Source organism: Myotis brandtii, unplaced genomic scaffold, assembly GCF_000412655.1.
Source record: "Myotis brandtii unplaced genomic scaffold, ASM41265v1 scaffold523, whole genome shotgun sequence".
Lineage (NCBI taxonomy): Eukaryota > Metazoa > Chordata > Mammalia > Chiroptera > Vespertilionidae > Myotis > Myotis brandtii.
Window position 1 is genome coordinate 680,806 of NW_005369902.1, and position 19,868 is coordinate 700,673.

The 19,868-nt window shown below is 56.0% G+C and overlaps 1 protein-coding gene across 1 annotated transcript in view; it reads left to right on the forward strand.

The window, feature by feature from the left end:
- Positions 1–515: 515 nt before the first annotated feature.
- The window catches only part of RAB11FIP4 (RAB11 family interacting protein 4 (class II)), a 75,536-nt gene continuing 56,183 nt past the window's right edge, over positions 516–19,868 (forward strand). The window contains exons 1-3 of the mRNA XM_005877634.1: positions 516–602; positions 3,912–3,999; positions 5,664–5,752. Coding sequence (XP_005877696.1) covers positions 516–602; positions 3,912–3,999; positions 5,664–5,752 — 264 coding nt within the window. The remainder of the gene's footprint in view (positions 603–3,911; positions 4,000–5,663; positions 5,753–19,868) is intronic.

A 19,868-nucleotide genomic window follows, 5' to 3' on the forward strand; every position in this document is an offset into this window, starting at 1 on the left:
CTAGTCCCGGAAGGTGAGGCTCCTGGTGAGCAGGGTGAGGGGCTCCAGCCACAGAGGGGAAGCTCCTTCCATACACAGGCGACGGGGAATTGGAACGACACTGCAGCCCTAGCCGGTTTGGCTCAGTGGATAGAGCGTCAGCCTGCGGACTGAAGGGTCCAGGGTTAGATTCCAATCAAGGGCACATGCCCTGGTTGCGGGCTCGATCCCCAGTAGGGGGCGTGCAGAAGGCAGCCGGTCACTGATTCTCTCTCATCATTGCTGTTTCTATCTCTCCCTCCCTCTCCCTTCCTCTCTGAAATCATTAAAAATATATTAAAAGAAGAAAAAGGAAACAGCACAGTAGTGCAGTCTGTCAGCAGGAGCCAACCCACCTCTGCAGGAGAGGGCAGGGGTCAGGGAGGAGTTACCACTGCGTGACTCCCCCGGTGTCTACCTTCTCTGAGCCTCAGTCTCCCCTACTGTAAAATGGGGACCTCAGTGGTAGCTGCTGTCAAGGTCGTTGTGAGGATGCGATGAGACTAACTACGGCCGGAGTGCAGCACTGCGCTGCCGCCTATGGAATCCTCCACGAACCCAGCAAGGATTATCAGTACTTCCCTGTATCCGCTACACTATTGTTTATGCCGAGCTCACAGTCAGGGCATTCGTGGACATAACTGGCATTTACTGTTATAATAATCTCACAGTGATCCTGCCTGCTCTTCACAGGGCTGGACAGCAGGTGGCACAGCACTTGCACACCCACTGCTCTTTGAAGAGCCACAGCTCAGGTGTTCCAGGGACTTGCAGTGGCCCTGGGACCCCCTCTATCTGCTGTCATCAATCCCCCCCACCCCCCCACCCCACTCAGACTGGCTCAGTGTCTCCTTCCCCAGAGGGAACTGACTCTGTGGATCACAGACCCTCATCCACAGCCTGCTGCCTCTGAGGTGGGCATGAGGTCAGGGCTCCGCATCAGCTATTCAGCATTGACTTGCATCAGATCATTAATGCATAGCTGTGGACCTTGGGGAGGGTTGTAGGGATGAGCGCCAGGTGGCCTGGGGGTACCGGGTACCCAGCTCTTCCCTGCACTCATAGACTCCCTACAGTGCTGGTGACTCGAGGACAGGTGGAGAGGAGGCAGGACATAGCTGGGGTGGGGTGGGCTCTCCACAGCCCTGCAGGTGGCACCTGGCCAGTGCTATTCTCAGAAGCCATGTCATTGCTGGGCAGTGTCAGAGGCTGTGTTGTCTGGGGGTGGGGGTGGGGGTGGGGTGCAGCTGCAATGCTAAGGAGGCTCCCATCGGATGGGCCAGGAGCTGGTAGAAGGCCACCTTCCCCCTTCACTAGAGTTCCTCTAGCCTTTCCTGAGAGCCTGCTGAGTCACAGGTTCAGGGGGTCACGCCTCACCCCCAGACTCACACCCACGTGGACAAACAGGGTCAGTGGGAACAGAGGTACAAGCGTTGAGCTCCTGAGCTCAGGGCGGGAGGAGGGATGTGCGTGTCAGGTCTCTCCTTGCTCACTGGCCACCTTCTAAAGCCCAGTGGGCACATGGCCGTGATGCCAGCCACCGAGTGACCAGGGCTCAGACCCCTGCTGCACTGGACGTCTCCCGTGGGCGTGCAGGAAACATGGTCCTTGCGAATGGGTGAATCCCCCACGTGGCATGGGCTTCAGAGCATGTGGGGGCGGTGGGGGGGGGGGGACTGGAGGATTCTGCCATGACAGTCTCAACAGGAGCAGCAGTGACAGGAATCCCTTTCCTGCACTACAGTTTCCAAAGTGCTTTTCTAGCCCCCATCACCTGCTGTCCAGCTGCCCGGCTGTGCCTTAGCTACTGATGTGGTTGGGGGGGGGGGGCCTGAAGTGTGTGTTGTGTGTGTGGTGTGTGTGTGTGTGTGTGTATGCATGACTCTGTGTGTGTGTCCATGTGACCATGTGTGTGATGAGCCCTCAGCCCCCAGCATAGTGCCTGGCATGTAGGAGGTGCCCCGTTGTTGCTTGCTGAATGAATGGCTGAGTGAATAATGCAGGAATGAATGCTTTGTGTGCTGTGGAGGGGCTGCCACTAAGTTGCAGGCTGATTTAGAAGTGGGCTTCTAGAAGAAATACCAGAGCTGAATTTCAGGTGCTGGAAATCATGGGGGGAGGCGGGGTGCGGGGAGAAATGGCTCCAATTAATTAGAAAAGATAGTTCTGGCAAAATTGACCATTGCCAAAAACGGAAAAATGCCCAAGCTTGCAAGTTGCTCTGATGGAAGACTTGAGACGTTTTTAGAGAGAGCAATTTGGCAACTATTATCAAAAACCTTACAAACTTAGATGTTTGGGAGAATCATTTATAGTCATTTATTCGGCCAGTATTTATGAAGCTTCTACCATGTGCCAGCCATGCTGTGAGCCACTAGGTACACAATGGTGATGAAAACAGACATGGCCCTTGCCCTGAAGGAACTTATTTTCTAGAGGGGAAGATAGGAATTAATAAAATTATCATAAACATATAGTTGCACATTGCGACAAGTGGTTTGGAGGATAAGTACAGGGTACTGCATGGTTGGGTAATAGCAGAATGGGCTTAATTAGGTGCAAGTGGTCAGGACAGGCTTATCCGAGGGAGAAACATTTAATAGAGGTACAAATGGAGACCTGAAGGATGAATAGATGCTGTCAGATGATGAATGGGGAGGATAAGCAGTTGAAATATAGAGAAGAGCATGTGCAAAGGCCCTGAGGCAGAACCGAGCTTGGTTTGCTGGTGGAGTTGCCTGTGTGGCTGGAATGCCATGAGTGACAGAAAAATTGGGAGGAGACAGGCCAGAGAGGCCAGATTAGGTAGGACCTTGCAGGCCATGTAACCGAGTTGGACTTTACCCTAAATGCAGTGGACAGTTACTGGAATAGATGACATGGAATAGATGACAATAGATAAGCAGAGGAATAGATGACATGATCCCGTTGGGGTGGAGAATGAGTTGGAGGGGCTGAAAGTGAAGGAGGATAGAGGAACGAGGAGATTTGCACAGTCGGGGAGGGCGATGATGATGGCTGTGACCAGTCTGATCCCAGGAGTGAGGTGGAAGGAAAGGTAGCTTTAGGATTCAGTGTTTGGGTGTGGACTGGATGTTGGTGAGAGGGACAATGATGTGGATGAGAGGGACAATGATGCTGACATAATGATTGCTTCGTATAGACAAAGGGGAATTTGACCAAACGTTTCCCAGAATTACAGTTTTTTTAAAAAGTTGTTAAAACTATGGGTTGAGCCCTGGCCGGTTTTGCTCAGTGGATAGAGCATTGGCCTGTGGACTGAAGGGTCCCAGGTTCGATTCCGGTCAAGGGCACGTGCCCAAGTTGTGGGCTTGATCCCCAGTGAGGGGTGTGCAGGAGGCAGCCGATCAGTGATTCTCTCTCATCATTGATGTTTCTATCTCTCCCCCTCCCTTCCTCTCTCTGAAATCAATAAAAATATATTAAAAAACAAACAAACGAACAAAAAACTATGGGTTGAAAAGATAAGTGGGAAATGGCAGGGTTTTGGTTTATTCTCTTTTCTAGAGTTTCTGCAGTGAGTTTAAGTTGTTTTTGTGTGAAAGAAACCACGAAGTTAAAAAATCCGAGTGTTTGCTTTCCATGTGCCCGTCTTCGTGGGCTTGGAGACCGGAGCTCGGTGGACAGACGGGGTTCTGAGCGCTGCGGCGTTGGGGTTGCTCTGTGGCCTGTCAGCCTCAGAGACAGAAGTGGCCCCACTGCTGTGTGGGGCGGGCGCTGACCCAGGTTGAGGGGGAGAGAGGGCCAGGAGGCGTTGGCTCAGTTGACGAGCCCTCCCTTCGTCCCAGCCTCCTGGCCACCTCACCCCTGCAACATGAGCCCTCTGGGGAGTGTCTGGGGGCCTCACACCTGCCGCCTCTTTCTTCCCGCAGGTGGAAAAACTTGTGAAATATTTGGATCCCAACGACCTGGGGAGAATCAATTTCAAGGACTTTTGCCGGGGAGTGTTCGCCATGAAAGGTGAGGTCTTCCGGGGAAGAGGGTCTAGGGCAGTGGTTCTCAACCTTCTGGCCCTTTAAATACAGCTCCTCATGTTGTGACCCAACCATAAAATTACTTTCGTTGCTACTTCATAACTGTAATGTTGCTACTGTTATGAATCGTAATGTAAATATCTGATATGCAGGATGGTCTTAGGCAACCCCTGTGAAAGGGTCGTTCGACCACCAAAGGGGTCGAGACCCACAGGTTGAGAACCGCTGGTCTAGGGGCTCCCGGGATCTGTTCAGTGGGGGAGGCTGGCATGATTTGGGTTTCAGCTCAGACCCCTCCCTATGGGGATCCGGGAGCCCAGGATGGTTCCAGAAGTGGGTTCTCCCCCTGGCGCCCCACGGAGTCCTGACCCCGGATCTAGGCCTGCTGGGGCCGGCTGGACAGTCGTTTCTGCCCTTCCCACTGTCTGCCCCCCTCTGGGGAAGGACCCCCTCTTTTTCCTTTTTTCTTTCTCCTGAAGGGGGTCACCTCCTTCTAGATGACCAAACTCCTGAGGGGTTTCCCAGGACATGGGCCTTGTACTTTTCAAACCAGCAGTTCTGGGCAAAGCTGGGCAGAGCTGGGCACCCTAGCTCCCTCCGTCCCTCCTAAGTTTCCTTGATTTGTTTCCTACCCCCTCTCTTTCTCTCAACTCCCCCAATTCTTCCTTTCCTCCCTGCCCCTCCCCTTTAATGGGGCAACATAAAATCCCTCTTTTTCCCCAATGCAAAGGCCCGTTGTGAGAGACCCCAAAATATGATCTCAGAATGCGGCAACTCTGACAGCTCTCCCTGCTGCCTGGAGAAAGTAGCCTGAGCCTCCAGCAGTGGACATGCTAAGGCCACCCCCTGGCTGTGAAGAGAACAGTTGCCTTCCAGGAGTCCCGAGGCCTTCCCGTTACCCACATTTCCCTGTCTGTGTGAATCCTCCTCTGCGGGGTGACCCCGAGTTCTGCGGGAGGGGAGGAAGCAGGAATGACTGCCATAGAGGTGAGGGGCAAAGGGAGTGAGCTGAGAAGTGGAGGGGACTGCACACAGCAGGTAAAGGATTCTGAGTGGAGTTGTTTGAACCGTGCGTCCACCACCATGTGCCCATGCTAGGCACTTTGCAGGTTTGACCTTCTTTGTCTGATATGATTTGGGGTCATTTGCTCAGGGACCGAGGAGGGAGGCCACCTGTGTAACTGAGTCAGCAGGAGGTGGAGCCATCGTGAGGGGGGCCCTCTCTGAGACGTTTGGAGTTTGCAGGGCTGCAGAGGCCTCAGCCTCAGGGTACTGTGTGCATTTGGAGTCCCTGCAAGTCAGGCAGGCAGTACTGTTTACACCCCTTCCTCCAGGAAGGTCTCCTTGATTCCCATTGCCCTCAGCTTGCCTTCTGCATTTGGGAGTCTCCTCTCTGCGTATTCCCTGTCAGTGTTGGTCGCAGTGAAAGCACCTCTGGAGGGTGAGGACCTGTCCCAGCTCCCTCCGCAGGCTGTCTTCTCCACAGCCTGGGGGTCTCAGCTCCGCCTTCGAATGAGCCGCTGGTCTCCTGGAAACGCAGGCTCTCTACCTTCCCGCAGCCCTTCCCCGAAGGCCTGTTCATCAGAAGTAAAGCTGCCATGCCAGGCAGAGGCTCTGACCCCCACTGTCTGTCTGTCTGTCCGTCCACAGGCTGTGAGGAGCTGCTGAAGGACGTGCTGTCCATGGAGAGTGTAGGGACGCTGCCCTGCGCCCCGGAGATCCCAGACTGTGTGGAGCAGGTAAGAGCGGGCGGCCTCGGGCCCACCTCGCTCAGGAGCAATGGTGGCACCTCTGCAGCCCACCTGGCCCACGGGCCCTTCTGGGTCTTCTTGCCTTGGCTTCACCTCTTCAATGTCTGGGGGGCCCAGAGCCTCCTTTGAGGACCCTTAGGCTTCAAAGCAAGAAATAGTTTTGGAAGCAGAGCCAAGAAGCCCCTTGGGAAGCCACAGCAGAGAAGGTAGGGGCTGGCGTCCTCACAGAACACCCTGACTCCCCTCTGCACCAGGGAGGAACTGCGCCCAGAGAGGGGCAGTGACAGGACCGGGGTTATCAGCAGGCAGGATGGCACTTTTTTTCTTTTCTCCTGTGCATAACCCCCTGAGCCAACAGACCCCTATATGTTGTTTTTTTCCAAAAGCAACAGCCACCAGTTCCCCGATTCTCCGACACAACTGGGTGTCCAGCAATTCAATTCAATTCTGACACTATCTACCCAGAGTTACAGACCCAGGGTCAAGGGCTCAGCCTCACAAGACGGCCCCACTTGGGGGCAGCCACACATGGGGCACCCAGGCTGCCTGTCCCTCTGCTGCTGCCTGCAAATGCGGGTTCACAGGTCCCTAGAACAACGGACAGAACGCAGGGAAGCACGGCATCACTGTCGAATGAACTTAGGAAGAGTCAGGAGGCTTTGGCACGAGTGACAAAGATTTTTTTCAAGGGGCTTTAGGGTTTGCAAACTGGAAATAGCGAAGAGGCCATGCCCAGAAGTGTTCTGAAGAAGAAAGGAGAGCGGAGAGTTTTCTTGACAAGAACCGGTCCTGCAGGCCTCGCCTCTGCCTGGGCCCGAGATGGGATCCCCTAGATACGGCAAGTCAGGTGGTCTGGATGCGGGAACATTCCTTCCTTAGTCCTTCGGGGGATGATCAGAGGCTTATCTGGAAGGCTGATGTATGTCCAGGCATTGAGGCAGGACTGGAAAGTTCAAAAATTTAAATTCCCAGGCCAGTTCAAACAAGAACAGAAGCGTGGCCTCAGGTCTCAAATCTACTTGACTTTCGTAATTTAGCAGCTTGACTATAGTGACTCCATTTTATTTCTTCACGCTCTTCCTCATTATTATTATCAGTTAATTATAAAGGACAGAACTTAGGAACAACCACATGGGAAGCCTGCAGGGGCCAGGTATGGGGGGTGGGGGTAGAAAGTACCTACTGGGTGCCTTCTCCAGTGCCCGCCTTCCCCGTACAGCGTGCTCACCAGCCTGGAAGCTCTGCAAATCTTGAGTCTCGTACAGGAAGAGTTTTTATAACCCAATCGCCAGCAGAAGCGTTGCCTGTTCTTAAGGCAATATTGTTTTTCCAGAAAACAAAATCTGGAGGTGACAGGAAAGCAAAGATCACGTCAGTCGAATTTCTGCACCCCCAGGACTTCCCTCATTTCCTCTCTCAGGACTTGGCACTCGAATAGGTTTTCGTTCCTTTTGGTATAAGCTCCTTCTGCGTGAACTCTTTTCTGCCGCCCGTGTGGGTCTGGCCCTCCAGGTGGCCAGAGCCCAGCGAGATGGCAATTGATTGCCAGACACAGTGGGCAGCCTTGTTGGTGAGCACCCAGTAGGACAGCCTGGTTGACCTGGGCTCTGTTCCTCACCATGGGCTCCTATGTGCTGGCAGGGGGGTGGGGCGGGGGGGACGATTCAAAGGTCAGCCCGCTGGTCCAGTGGGAGCCTGTGGTGGTGGATCGTGATGGCCTCGAGGCCCCAGGCCCCGTGATGTGAATGATGTGAATGAATCCCCTTCTGCCTCAGGCTCCTGTTACGTTGGTCTCTGGGCTCCATGTGGCTAAAAGCCAGGAGGGGGAGACCACAGCTGCTCCTATGTGTGGAGAGCAGAGGGGGCCCGGCCTGGGACAGGTCCTAATCCTGTAGGCCCAGCCTTCAGGGCCCTGCTGTGTCCCAGCTGTCCCCTAGGGGTCAGCTTAAGACTGATGACAGCCTGGATCACTACTTTGGCTTCCCAGGAGCCACTGGGGGACGGAAATGTGAGGAGTGGTTTGGGGAGTGTGCAGGGATGACACATGAGGGGACAGCAGCAGCCCCCACCCACCCCTCCCGCTCCCGGATGGGGCAGGGACCTCTGATGTCACCACTGGATGAGGGTCGTAGATAAAATAGGGAAATGCTTTCGTGTTGGCTGGTGGTAAACAGTGGCAAACCGGGCATTCTGAGGGCACCCTGCCCCACTCAGCCCTGTCCCTGCCCTGTGAGCCCCCACGGAGGGCGGGGGGTGGCTACACAGCAGGGGCTCTCAGTCTGCTGTCCAGGCTTGCAGGTCGATACGAGTCCATCCAAAGCAGGTGGCACCTGTGATGTGCCAGTTCTTGAACTTCCTGGATGCCACTCTCCCTGCCTGTGTCCCAGAGCCTGTGGGGCCCTGGTACAAAGCGCCTGTTTGAGGGCTTGGGTGAACCCATCTGTGGGCAGGTTTTCGATGCAGGGGCTTGGGGTGTGGTCAGAGGGGTGCTGGGTGTCTCTGGCGTCCATGGATGGGTGTCCTGAGCCTTAGGTGCCAGGAAACGCCCTGGGAGTCCCTCTGAGGCCAGCCTGCTCAGCGGCTGCCCACTGGCCTTCTTTTCTGCAGCCCCAACCCACATGGAGCGAGGGTGTGGGCAGGCGTGGAGAGCCACCCCCAGGCTTCGAAGGCGAGGTGACTGTGAGGTGAAACCTGCCCCCACACGTGCTGTAAGGTCCTGGGTCCTTGGTCATTCCCGCATTTGCTGATTAGTGGGGACCCCGTAAAACAAACAGGGCCGCCCGGCTGGTGTGGCTCAGTGGTTGAGTGCCGACCTATGAACCAGGAGGTCAAGGTTCCATTTCTGGGTCAGGGCACATGCCCAGGTTGTGGGCTTGATACCCAGTGGAGGGCATGCAGGAAGCAGCCGACCAGTGATTCTCTCTCATCATAGATGTTTCTATCTCTCTCTCCTGTCCCTTCCTCTCTGAAATCAATAAAATATATTTTTTAGAAAAACAATATGACAGCCCTAGTACATGCCCAGGTTGTGGGCTCTGTCCCCAGTGGAGGGCATGTAGGGAGCAGCTGATCAGTGATTCTCTCTCATCATAGATGTTTCTATCTCTCTCTCCCATCCCTTCCTCTCTGAAATCAATAAAATATATTTTTTAGAAAAACAATATGACAGCCCTAGCCAGTTTGGCTGAGTGGATAGAGCATTGGCCTGCAGACCAAAGGGTCCCGGGTTGGATTCTGGTCATGAGCACATGCCTCGGTTGCAGGCTTCTCCCCGTCTGGGCCCTGGTTCAGGGCGCCTGCAGGAGGCAACCGATCGATGTGTTTCTCTCACATCGATATTTCCTGCTGTCTTTTCCTCTCTCTTCCACTTTCTCTAAAAATCAATGGAAAAACATCCTCGGGTGAGGAGTAACAACAACAAAACAAACGGAGAGGGCCAAACCACCTGCTCCGCCTGTGTAACCGCCATCTCAGCGGGGTGAGGAGTAACAACAACAAAACAAACCACCTGCTCCGCCTGTGTAACCGCCATCTCAGCAAATGGTGTCACCATCCAGCCAGCCCCCAAGCCAGAAAGTCATCCTTGGCCCCCACAGCCAGCCTGAATCCTCTGGGACCCACCCCTTCCTCTCGCTCCCACTGCCACCTACTGGCTGGCTGTCTTCATCACCCCGTCTTTCTCTCTCCAGACCCACATTCCCCAGTTGCCTCAGGATCTTCCTAAGGAGCTGCTCCGAGGATGTCACCACCCCTTCTGTGGCCCCTCATCACCGATGGGATAAAATCCATCTTCGGCTCCTACCCATTTCTCATAGCACATCGCACACCCTGGAATTGGTAGCACCCATCTGCTTCTCGTTTTTTGAAAAAGCTACGTTCTCTCTTGCCTCTGAACAAGTTGTCTTTCTCCTGGATTGTCCTCCACCCACCAGGATGTCACCACCCCTTCTGTGGCCCCCTCATCACCGATGGGATAAAATTCATCTTCGGCTCCTACCCATTTCTCACAGCACATTGCACACCCTGGAATTGGTAGCACCCATCTGGTTCTCGTTTTTTGAAAAAACTACGTTCTCTCTTGCCTCTGAGACTTGGAACAAGTTGTCTTTCTCCTGGATTGTCCTCCACCCACTGTCACTGGGCAAACTTCTGCTCACCATTTAAGTCTTACATAGGTACCTCTCCCTCCAGGAAGCCTGCCTTGGTTTCCTCTGTCCCTACCTGCCCTCCAGCCTGGAGGAGGACCTGTGCTGAGTTTCCGGGGGGCCCTGGGCCCTTTATCAGTGCCTTACCTCACCCTCCAGAATGGCTCTCCTTTTCACGGGGCCCCAGAGGGGGAGAGTGGTTTGGCATTTCAGGGCCCTGGCCTGAGGCGTCCGTCCCTGTAGAGCCTGGCTGCCGGGGTGCGCAGGCTCAGGAAGGGAGCATTCCTGGGGTCCAGTGAGCCATGGCTTTGCTCTTCCAGGGGGAGGCCCCGCAACGCCCACAGGGGCTCAGGTCAGCAGGGCCAGGGCGCTCCCTGTGTCAGAGCCTGAACGGGAATCTCAGTAGCAGGTTCCTCATCTGAGAGCCAGGCTCCCGCTGCAGGAGGGGCAGGAATGCAGAGCAGGTCACACTGACGTAACAGAGACCTAGCAAATTAACTTTCCTCCAACTTTTTATTTAAATCCACTTTCCGGAAAGTTGTAAGAGAAGTACAGTGAATACCCATATACCCGGCACCCTAGATTCACCCATTGTTAGCATGTTATTACTTTCTTTCTCTGCAAATGTGTGTGTGTTTACTTTTTTCTTTCTTTTTTTTTTTTTTGGCTGGCTCATTTGAAAGTTAGCTGCAAACATTCTGACATTTTATTCTTTTATAAGAAAACATTTTTATTGATTTCAAAGAGGAAGGGAGAAGGGGAGAGAGACAGAAACATAAATGGAGAGAGAGAATCATTGGTTGGTTGCCTCCTACACGCCCCCTACTGGCGATTGAGCCTGCAATCCAGGCATGTGCCCTGACCGGAAATCGAACGGTGACCTCCTGGTTCATAGGTCAACACTCAACCGTTGAGCCACGCCAGCTGGGCATGACTCTTTATTCTTAAATACTTGTCCCATTCCTAAGGGCAAGAATACCCTCCTGATACCGTTAAAATAATCTGGACAAAACCACAATATGGTTATCATTTGAGGAAAATTTAACATTGACTCAATATATTATCTATAATAATAAAAGTGTAATATGTAAATCGACCGAACTGCCAAACAGCAGAATGACCGTCCCGACGACCACACTAGGCCAGCCAAGGCGGGTGCAATGCAATTGGTTGGGGGGCCCCGCCATCCCCCCTTGATCGCCCCACAGAGGGAGGCCCAGGCCACCGGCCAGTGGGGCGATCGATAGGGGGGCTCCATGATTGATCACCCCAAAGAGGGAGGCCCAGGCCACCAACCAGTGGTGCCAAACAGCAGAACGACCGTCCAGACGACCACACTAGGCCAGCCAAGGCGGGTGCAATGCAATTGGTTGGGGGGCCCCGCCATCCCCCCTTGATCGCCCCACAGAGGGAGGCCCAGGCCACCGGCCAGTGGGGCGATCGATAGGGGGGCTCCATGATTGATCACCCCAAAGAGGGAGGCCCAGGCCACCAACCAGTGGGCTGCAGCAGGTGGGCGGGGCGATTGATCACAGGGCTCCCGGACTGTGAGAGGGCACAGGCCAGGCTGAGGGACACCCCCCCCTCCCCGTGCGAGTGCATGAATTTTGTGCACTGAGCCTTTAGTCTAATATAAACTCCATATGCAAGTTTTCCAATATTTTTATAGCTTTTTTTAAAATCTCAGATCCAATCCGGGGTCACATACTACATACATTTAGTTGTCATGTCTCAGCCCCCCCTTTTTTTTCACCCTTAATGGCATTGACATTTTTTATTAATTCAAGCCAGTTGCTTCAGAGAATGCCCTCAGTTTGGATTTGTTCTTATGGATTTCCTCAGAGGCCCCAGCGGCAAAGCAGCCAGCAAACAGGGTGTGAAGGAGCTCGGGGGTCACCACGGGCAGAAGGGCTTGTCTCTGTGGGGCAGAGTGTCCACTCCTTGGCACCTGACCCCAGAAGGGGGAGGAGACAGTAAGCCTTGGTCCTCGCTGCCTCTGAGAACATGCTGTGGGCCGTGTGAGTGTCTGGTCAACCCTGGCACCTGGGTAGCAGCATGAGGAGACGTGAGTCCTTGCTCCATAACTGTGGCCACATCATCCTCTCAAATCTTTGCACAGCTGCCCTCCCATCCTTCAAGTTTCAGCACAAATGTCTCCTCCTCAGAGAAGCCCTCCCTGACCACCCATCTCAGGCACTCCTCCATTCCCCATCCCCGTCTCTGTCATAACACCCGGCGCATTTCCTTCAGAGCATGCACAGTCTCAGTCATCTGGGTGTGTCTCGTCTGCCCCCCATGGCCCCCACTGGACTGTAGCTCCATGGGTAAGGGACTTGGCCTGCCTCTGTCACAGCTGTGCCCTCCGCTCCCAGCACAGGGCCTGACATGGAGACACTGTGGGTACATATTTGCTGCACAGCAGATGGGTGAATCTCAGATGTGGAGGCCTGCTCTGCCAGGGAGGGATGGGCAGCTGGGGGTCTCCCCCAAAGGCTATAACACCACACTCTGGGCCTTAGAAAGGAGCTGGAAGGGAGGTGACTGATTGCTCTGACCACCAGCTCCTGCACATCTGAATCCCTCGGGGGCTGACCCCAATGCAGACGCTGACTCAGCAGGTCTAGGGTCAGGGCGTCTCCTGCAGGCTCCCAGGTGGTGACCCTGCTGGTCGGGGCCCACACAGCAGAGCTCTGAGTGACTGTGGGTCCTGCCCCAGCGCTCCCCACAAACACTACGGGAAGAGCTAGAGGATCCCTCCCTCCGTGGCCTCCTTCCCCCTCCTCCCGCCCTCCCCTCGCCCGCAAATGTTGTTTCTAGCGGTGACTGTCACCTCCCCATGTGAGAGTCCCCATGTGCGAGGCCTGCTGGGTTTCTGTCTCCACATTTCGGCTGCGGTGACAGACAGCACAGATTCTCTGCCGGAAGCTGCGCTCAGCCGCTTGCTCAGTCTCTGCTGCTTTCCCTCCGCGCTCCTCTCCTCTCGTTAAGGCCGACTCCTTGGGGACGCTGTGTCTGCAGCCTCAGGCCCAGCTGCCCCCCAGTGCAGGACGGGGCAGCTGACCGGCTGGAACTGGCGCTGCCATCCAAACCTGGAGGCTGAGGGCTTTCCAAGCGTTGGATTAGGGAGGAGGCACGTATAGCGTGCCTGACCGGCCCTCAAGGCAAAGGGTTCATTTAAACATGGGGAGAGCATGGGCTTTGGGGCCTGTGGGTCCTGGGTTTGAATCCTGACCCTGTCGGTGGTCGGTGTGGCCACCTTTTGCCAATTACCTAGCCTCTCTGAGCCTCACTTTCTCCCCCTGCTAAATGGAGTTGTAACTGGTGTCTTCTCGGGGTGATTGCAGAAAAGAGAAGGCCTGGAAAGCATCCCGTACGGTGCCTGGAGAATGCTGGAATCTCTCAGGTCACAATGCATCGGGGGTGGACATACCACGTAAATGGAGCGAATACCTTTTGCCCCAGAGTTGCCTTCCACACCTGCATCCTGTGACCCACCTGCTGCTCCTGCACAACCAGGAAATCCAGCCCCTGCACATTCCCAGGAATTGGGACCACGCCCCCTCCCCCCTCCCTGTCAGACTATTCTCCGGGCCGGGCAGGGCTGAGGGCGTGGCCTACCTGCTGCCCCTCAGGGAGAATGCTCAAGGGCTTTGTCAGAGGTGAGCAGCGGCTCCCACCCTGACATGGCTGCATTCCTGACCATACCAATGGCCGCGTAGCATAAGACACAGCAGACAGATTCTGGAGACAGCACTCCCAGTGGGCGTCCCAGGCCAGTTGTCCATCCTCCCCAAGCCTCTGTGATGACCAGCAAGGGCAGGAGCCCCTGCCTCAGTGCCTTGCCGCCCCGCTGTGTACTTGCTCTCTGTCTCCAGCTGGACAGAGAAGGGCTCTGTTAACCCCAGGGGCTGGGAAGCTGAGAGTCTCCCCATCTCTGAGGCTGTGACTTTACATCGAGAACCCATTTCAGAACAGTCACCTTCACCGCGCCCGGCCTGGTGGTCTTCCGGTGCGGTGTGCGGTGTGACAGAACCTTCTTGCTGTCCCCACGGGGATTTTAAAAAAATATATATTTTATTGATTTTTTACAGAGAGGAAGGGAGAGGGATAGAGAGTTAGAAACATCGATCAGCTGCCTCCTGCACACCCCCTACTGGGGATGTGCCCGCAACCAAGGTACATGCCCTTGACCGGAATTGAACCTGGGACCCTTCAGTCCGCAGGCTGACGCTCTAGCCACTGAGCCAAACCAGTTAGGTCCCTATGGGGATTTTTAATCCAGGCTAAAAGGCCCCCTGAGACTTGTGGGAGGCCCAGCACCCAGGTGGAGGCACATGGGGCCTTCAGGTGTGGCAGTGAGCGTCGCCTAAAGCCAGAGGCAGTGGCACCAGGTCCTGGAGGGACAGGCGGACACTCAGATACACGTGAGAGGGGAGAAAGTCGTCCGGGGACATGCTAACCGCATTCCTGTAGATTGTCCACCCCCGATATCGAGTTCCCCGTCACAAACACTGTTTCCTTTCACCTTCTTGCAAAACCCTCTCCCTGGACAGACGTTTCGTTTTTACTTCCTTGTCTCAGCGAAAGGCAACCCTACACAGAATGTGTCAGCTTCCTTCAAACTGCTATTGGAAATCGGATCCGATCTGCTGTCTTGTACACTTTGATCCAATACGTTCTGTTGGGGATTCTTACACCCAAACAAGGCCCTTCCTGGTGAGATGATATCCTTTTCTCATCGGATAAGAATTGGAGCAGAACTACTCCTGGCTTCTTTTTTGTCTTGGTAATTAAGAAACTTGGTGCCAGTGGTGAATCGATAATTTTCAGTTTGGTTATCTGCCTCCTTTTTTCTATGTGGTTGATTTCATTAGTCCAGCTGTGGGTGTCTTCTTTGTAAATGATTTCACAGATGTCAACAACCACAAACCCGAGCGTGGGTGGTCAGGAGGGGCTATTTGAAGGGTTAATCCAAGGAGGGGTCTGCAGGAGGGAGGAGGCTGGGAAGGGAGGAGGGCAAGGAACGTGGGAACATTGGCGAGCTCCTCCAGGGTTAGGCTACAGGGGTTTTTACAGGGAAGAACAGACCAGGCTGAGAAGAACCGCAGGGGAAGTGGGGAGAGGCGGTGGCCTGTCGGTGGAGTAGACCAGAGAAGGTTTCCCCGGAGGCCAGCCTCTGCCCAGGGCTGCAGAGAAGAGCTGAAGGCTGGCTCAGGCAGCCTCACAGACCCTGTGGAAGAGGAAAAGTTTAATCCAAGTTTGGTTAACGAGCATTTTGTTCGGGTAGATGGTAGGGGCCAGCAGTTGGAGGAAAGAGTGGGAATTCGGAGGGTGGGAAGTGTTTGTTCCTAGGTATCCCTTCGTCTAGACCAGTGGTTCCCAAACTTATTTGGCCTACCGCCCCCTTTCCAGAAAAAATATTACTCAGCCCCTGGAAATTAATTTTTTTTTAATTTTAATAGCAGTTACTCATCGCCCCCAAATGCACCTGTGGCCATCACCGCCCCCCTGGATCGCTGCAGCGCCCACGGGGGGGGGGGCGCGGTAGCGCCCACTTTGGGAATCACTGGTCTAGAGGGCACCCTCCCCAGGGCAGGGACCAGCCTCATCCATTGCTCTGCCCCGCCCAGTCCTGGCCTGAGTGATGGTCAGTGCCTGTTGCCTGGAGGAATGAGGCCCTTCCTGGGAGGTCCAGGGACAAGCTATTCTCCCACCCCCTCCCTGAGGGGTCCCAGCTTCTGGCTGTAACCCCCACGCCCTCCTTCAGGGATTCTAGCTCTTCTGAAGAGGGTCCCCGCTCCCCGCCTGCCCTGCACCCCTTCTCTGCAGGGCCCTCGCAGCCCCTCTCCTCTCTCTCCTCCAGAGGGCGCCCAGCACCAGGAAGCACTGCTGGTTCCTGCTCCCACCCAGTCAGTTTTTCGGGGGCTGGGCAGGGGCAGGGTGGAGGAGAGGGTGAGGACAGACCCAGAGGGAACATGGGGGCCGCAGCGGGCAGGGCAGGGCCCCTTTGGCTGTTCGTGGCGCCTGACTGACTGCACCCTTCCTGTTGCCTGGACCCTCTCTCTCACCTTGTCTCTCTCTTTCTCTGCCTGTACCCTCTCTCTGTCTTCCTGTGTCTCTTTCTGACTCTCTCTCTCTCTCTCTCTCTCTCTGCCCCTGTTTCTGACTCCATCTCTGTGCCTGTCTGTCCAACTTCCCCCCCCCGCCCCCGTCCCCCATCTTTCTCTTGTCCCACTCCATCCCATCTCTCTCTGGCCTTCTGATACCCCCAGTCCCAGCACAAGGAGGCCTTCCAGTTGGACCTAGGTCGCAGCGGGAGCCAGACACAAGGGCTGGGGTGGGGGGTGGGGGGTAACAGTTGGAATGTCAGCCACGCACAGGTACTTACCTTGTCAGATCTCCAGTCTCTACCCCCCTCCCATCCTGTCTACTGAGACTAACCCTGCCAGGCAGGTGCTATTATACCCATTTCACTGATGAGGGAGCTGAGGCTCAGACAGCAGTTCAGTGGTTTGCCCAAGGCCAGGACCTGCCTCTGCACCCGCCTGCCGCCAGATCGCTCAGATGGCCGGCTCTGCGCCCACTTTTCCTGCCGCGTCTCAGGGTCCCAGGCCTCTCCTTGTGCCCTTACCCAGCAGCCTGGGAGAAAGGACCGGGCCTCACTTGCCCTGAGGGGTGTGCGTGGCGTCAGAGACAACTTATCGGAGCATCTGCGTTGCTGGAGGACAGCCTTTCACTCAAAGGAACAAAACCAAGTGTTCCCGGAGCAGCGTGAGGCCTGGGCTGGGACTGAAAGCACGTTTCCCAGCCTGTTCCCACCAGCCTTTGGAGCCCGAGCTTGGCAGTGACCTGGCCATAGAGGGTCCTGCAGCCAGCGCCTCATTGGGTGGAGGGGCAGGTGGCAGAGCCCCCGGGGCGGGTGGTTGAAAGGTGTTCCTCAGAAGGGGGTCCTCCACAAGGGAGTCTGAGAAATGCACCAAGGAGCGATGAGCCCGCCTCTGGGCTGCAGGACTTCCGGGGCCTCTGCCCGCCCCTCCCCACACACACAGCCTTATTTGCTCCCAGAGCCCTCCCTTTCTCCGCATGTTTGTTACAGAAATGCAGACCCCACTGGTCCTGTGGTAGCCCAGGGTGTGGTAGGAACATCTCTGAGACATCGCTGCCCCCTGTCCTCAGAGGAAGCAGCCCGTGGCCCTGTGATAACAGTGGGGTTTGGTTAATAGCTGTTCCCCAGGGACCCTCGGATGTGGCTCATCCACAGCCATGTGTGTCCAGCCCCTTCCCTAGCCAGGGTCACCAGCGCCACCGCTCCCAGGGGCACTGTTCCTGTCGTCGCCCACAGAGCCGGCTCCTCTGGGCTTGTGCGGGTGCAGCCTGTGCAGCCGAGCGGGACGGTCCCCGTCCCAGCCCTTAGCATTGTCCGACTTCTGCAACAGCCTCTCTGCTGACTTCCGGTCCGATCTGCCCCCTGTGGGTCAGGTGTCCAGTCCTGCCTCGCCAGCGACCAGAGCAGCCCACGGCTGCCCTCCAGCTGTGCAGGGCCCGAGTGGTCTTGAGCAAATCACTTCACTGCTCCGGGGCCAATGTCCTCACCTGTAAAAAGAGGATAAAATACCCACCAGGTTATTATCTTTTTTATCATTAGATACAGAGCTTCAGGAGGCCAGAGGTTGCCTCTTATTCCACTAGTAGAGGCCCGGTGCACAAAATTCGTGCACTGCGGGGGGGTCCCTCAGCCCAGCCTGCACCCTCTTGCAGTCCGGGACCCCTCGGGGGATGTCTGACTGCCAGCTTGTGGCTGGATGGCCTTCTGCTGCTGCATGTACTTCAGCAGCTGCCACACGTGCACGGGCTGGGCCACCACAGTCTGGCCTGCAAACACCATCGAGTGGGTGAGTCAAACGCGGAGGCAGGCTCACCCTGAGTTCCCTGCGCTTCCCTGAGTCACTGTGTTGTTCAGACCGACTGCCTTCTACAGAGAATGGCACCAGGATCGGGCCTAAGCTGGCAGTCGGACATCCCTCTTGCAGTCCGGGGCCCCTGGGGGGATGTAGCAGTGCACCAACTGGCAGGTGGCCAGGGAGGAGCCCAAATCGGGGCTGGACAGTGCACCACTCGCGCTCATCCCAGCCCGCCGCTCGGTAGTGCTGCCGCGGCGTTGGGAGAGGCTCCTGCCATGGCAGCTGTGCTCGCCAGCCATGAGCCTGGCTTCTGGCTGAGGGCGCATCATAGTGACCCGTCGTTCCAATCGTTCCGCCATAACGGTCGCTTAGGCTTCTATTATATAGCTGTCCCCCGGTGTCTGGCATGTATTTGGTCCTGGTGAATGTTTGTTAAGTGAGTGCATGTCAGTCACTTTGACCGACAGCTTCTCTGCAGCTTCTCTCGAGCTTGATTGGCTCACCCAGGATTTCCCAGCACCGCCTGCCCTTCCTGCGTCTCGGCTCTGCCGGTGTCCTACTCCTAGAACTCCCCTCTGCTCTGTCTGCAGCACTCATTATTTTGGGGACAGCTCAGCTGCCACCCCAGAGCCTTTCCACCCTCTCCCCCCACCGGAAGCAGCCTCCTCCTTCCACACCGACCCTCCCCCATGGCCCCACACCTCTGCCTGACTGGGGGGGGGGGGGCGGGGGGTCCATTTGTGTCCCTGTGGGGCATCTCTGTTGTCCTCTAGGTGGGTGGGGTGGAGGGTTGTCACTTTACTGCTCCCTCTTGGGGTCCCCAGAGCCTGCATGGTGCCAGGTGCAGCGCAGCGCTCAGGCAGAGGACACAGGGTGGACCGGAGCTGGTGGCGGTCACTGTGCTCTTTCCAGCCCTCGCGGTGCCCTTCACGGAGGGAGGAAACCGTGGGCAGGAGGCCAGCCCTGCCTTCCTACGCGCAGGCCCCGCTGGCCGGGACCAGGAGTTTGTTAAAGGCCTGGCGTGGGGTCCGTGGGAACACCAGTCTGGGGGTCTGGTGGGAAGTAAGCGCAGCGGAGACGCGTGTTTGTCCCGGATCAGGGGCCCTTGCCGTGTAAGGGGGCCCTGCCTGCGCCCGGGAGGAGGCGGCGTGGCTTCACAGGAGAGCGTGGACTCGGAGTCAGAGGGGCCTGGGTCTGACTTCGGCTCCTTCCTTCTGAGTGACACTTGGGCAGGTGGGGTCTCGCCTCCGAACCTCAGTTTCCTGCCTGGTGCCCTCTCAGGCTCGCTGTGAGGACGGGGAGGGCACAGCCTGGGCCGCAGACAGGTGTGACGGACGCTGACAGGGACAGGGCTCTGGAAGTGGGCGCCTGTCGGGATTACTCCTTGGCTTCTACCTTCCGGCAAAGAGCCATTAATTTCTCTTTGTTTGTTAATCCACACCCGAGGATATTTTTCCGTTGAATTTTAGAGAGAGTGGAAGGGAGGGGGAGAGACAGAGAGAAACATCGATGTGAGAAAGACATCAATTGGTTGCCTTCCACATGCACCCCAACCAGTGCCGGGGATTGAGCCTGCAACCGAGGTACATGCCCTTAACCGGAATCGAACCCGAGACCCTTCAGTCCGCAGGCCGACGCTCTAACCACTGAGCAAAACCATCCAGGGCAGAACCGTTCATTTCTTGGACTTCTTCATTTTCTCTTGCTTTCCATCACTCCCGGTTGCTGGTGGCTTTCTCTCTGGGACTATGTTTTTCACAGAAAGAAATGTGGAGTTTTAAAAATCACTTCATAGGAGTTATTACACACGACCAGTAAAGAACAGCACTGCTGTAAACCATGGCTCGGTCACGTGCTGAGCCCCCGACACCCACAGCTCCCACCCATTTCTATCTGTACCCATAGCCCCTTCCCTTATGGACCCCTACCCACCCCATAGAGGCCCCCACTGCCCATGGACCCCCTACCCATGAATCCTCCCACCCATGGACCCTCCCTTGAGCCCCTACCCACTGCTTCCCTCCCCCACAGCCCCCCCCCAACCCCACAGCCTCCCAG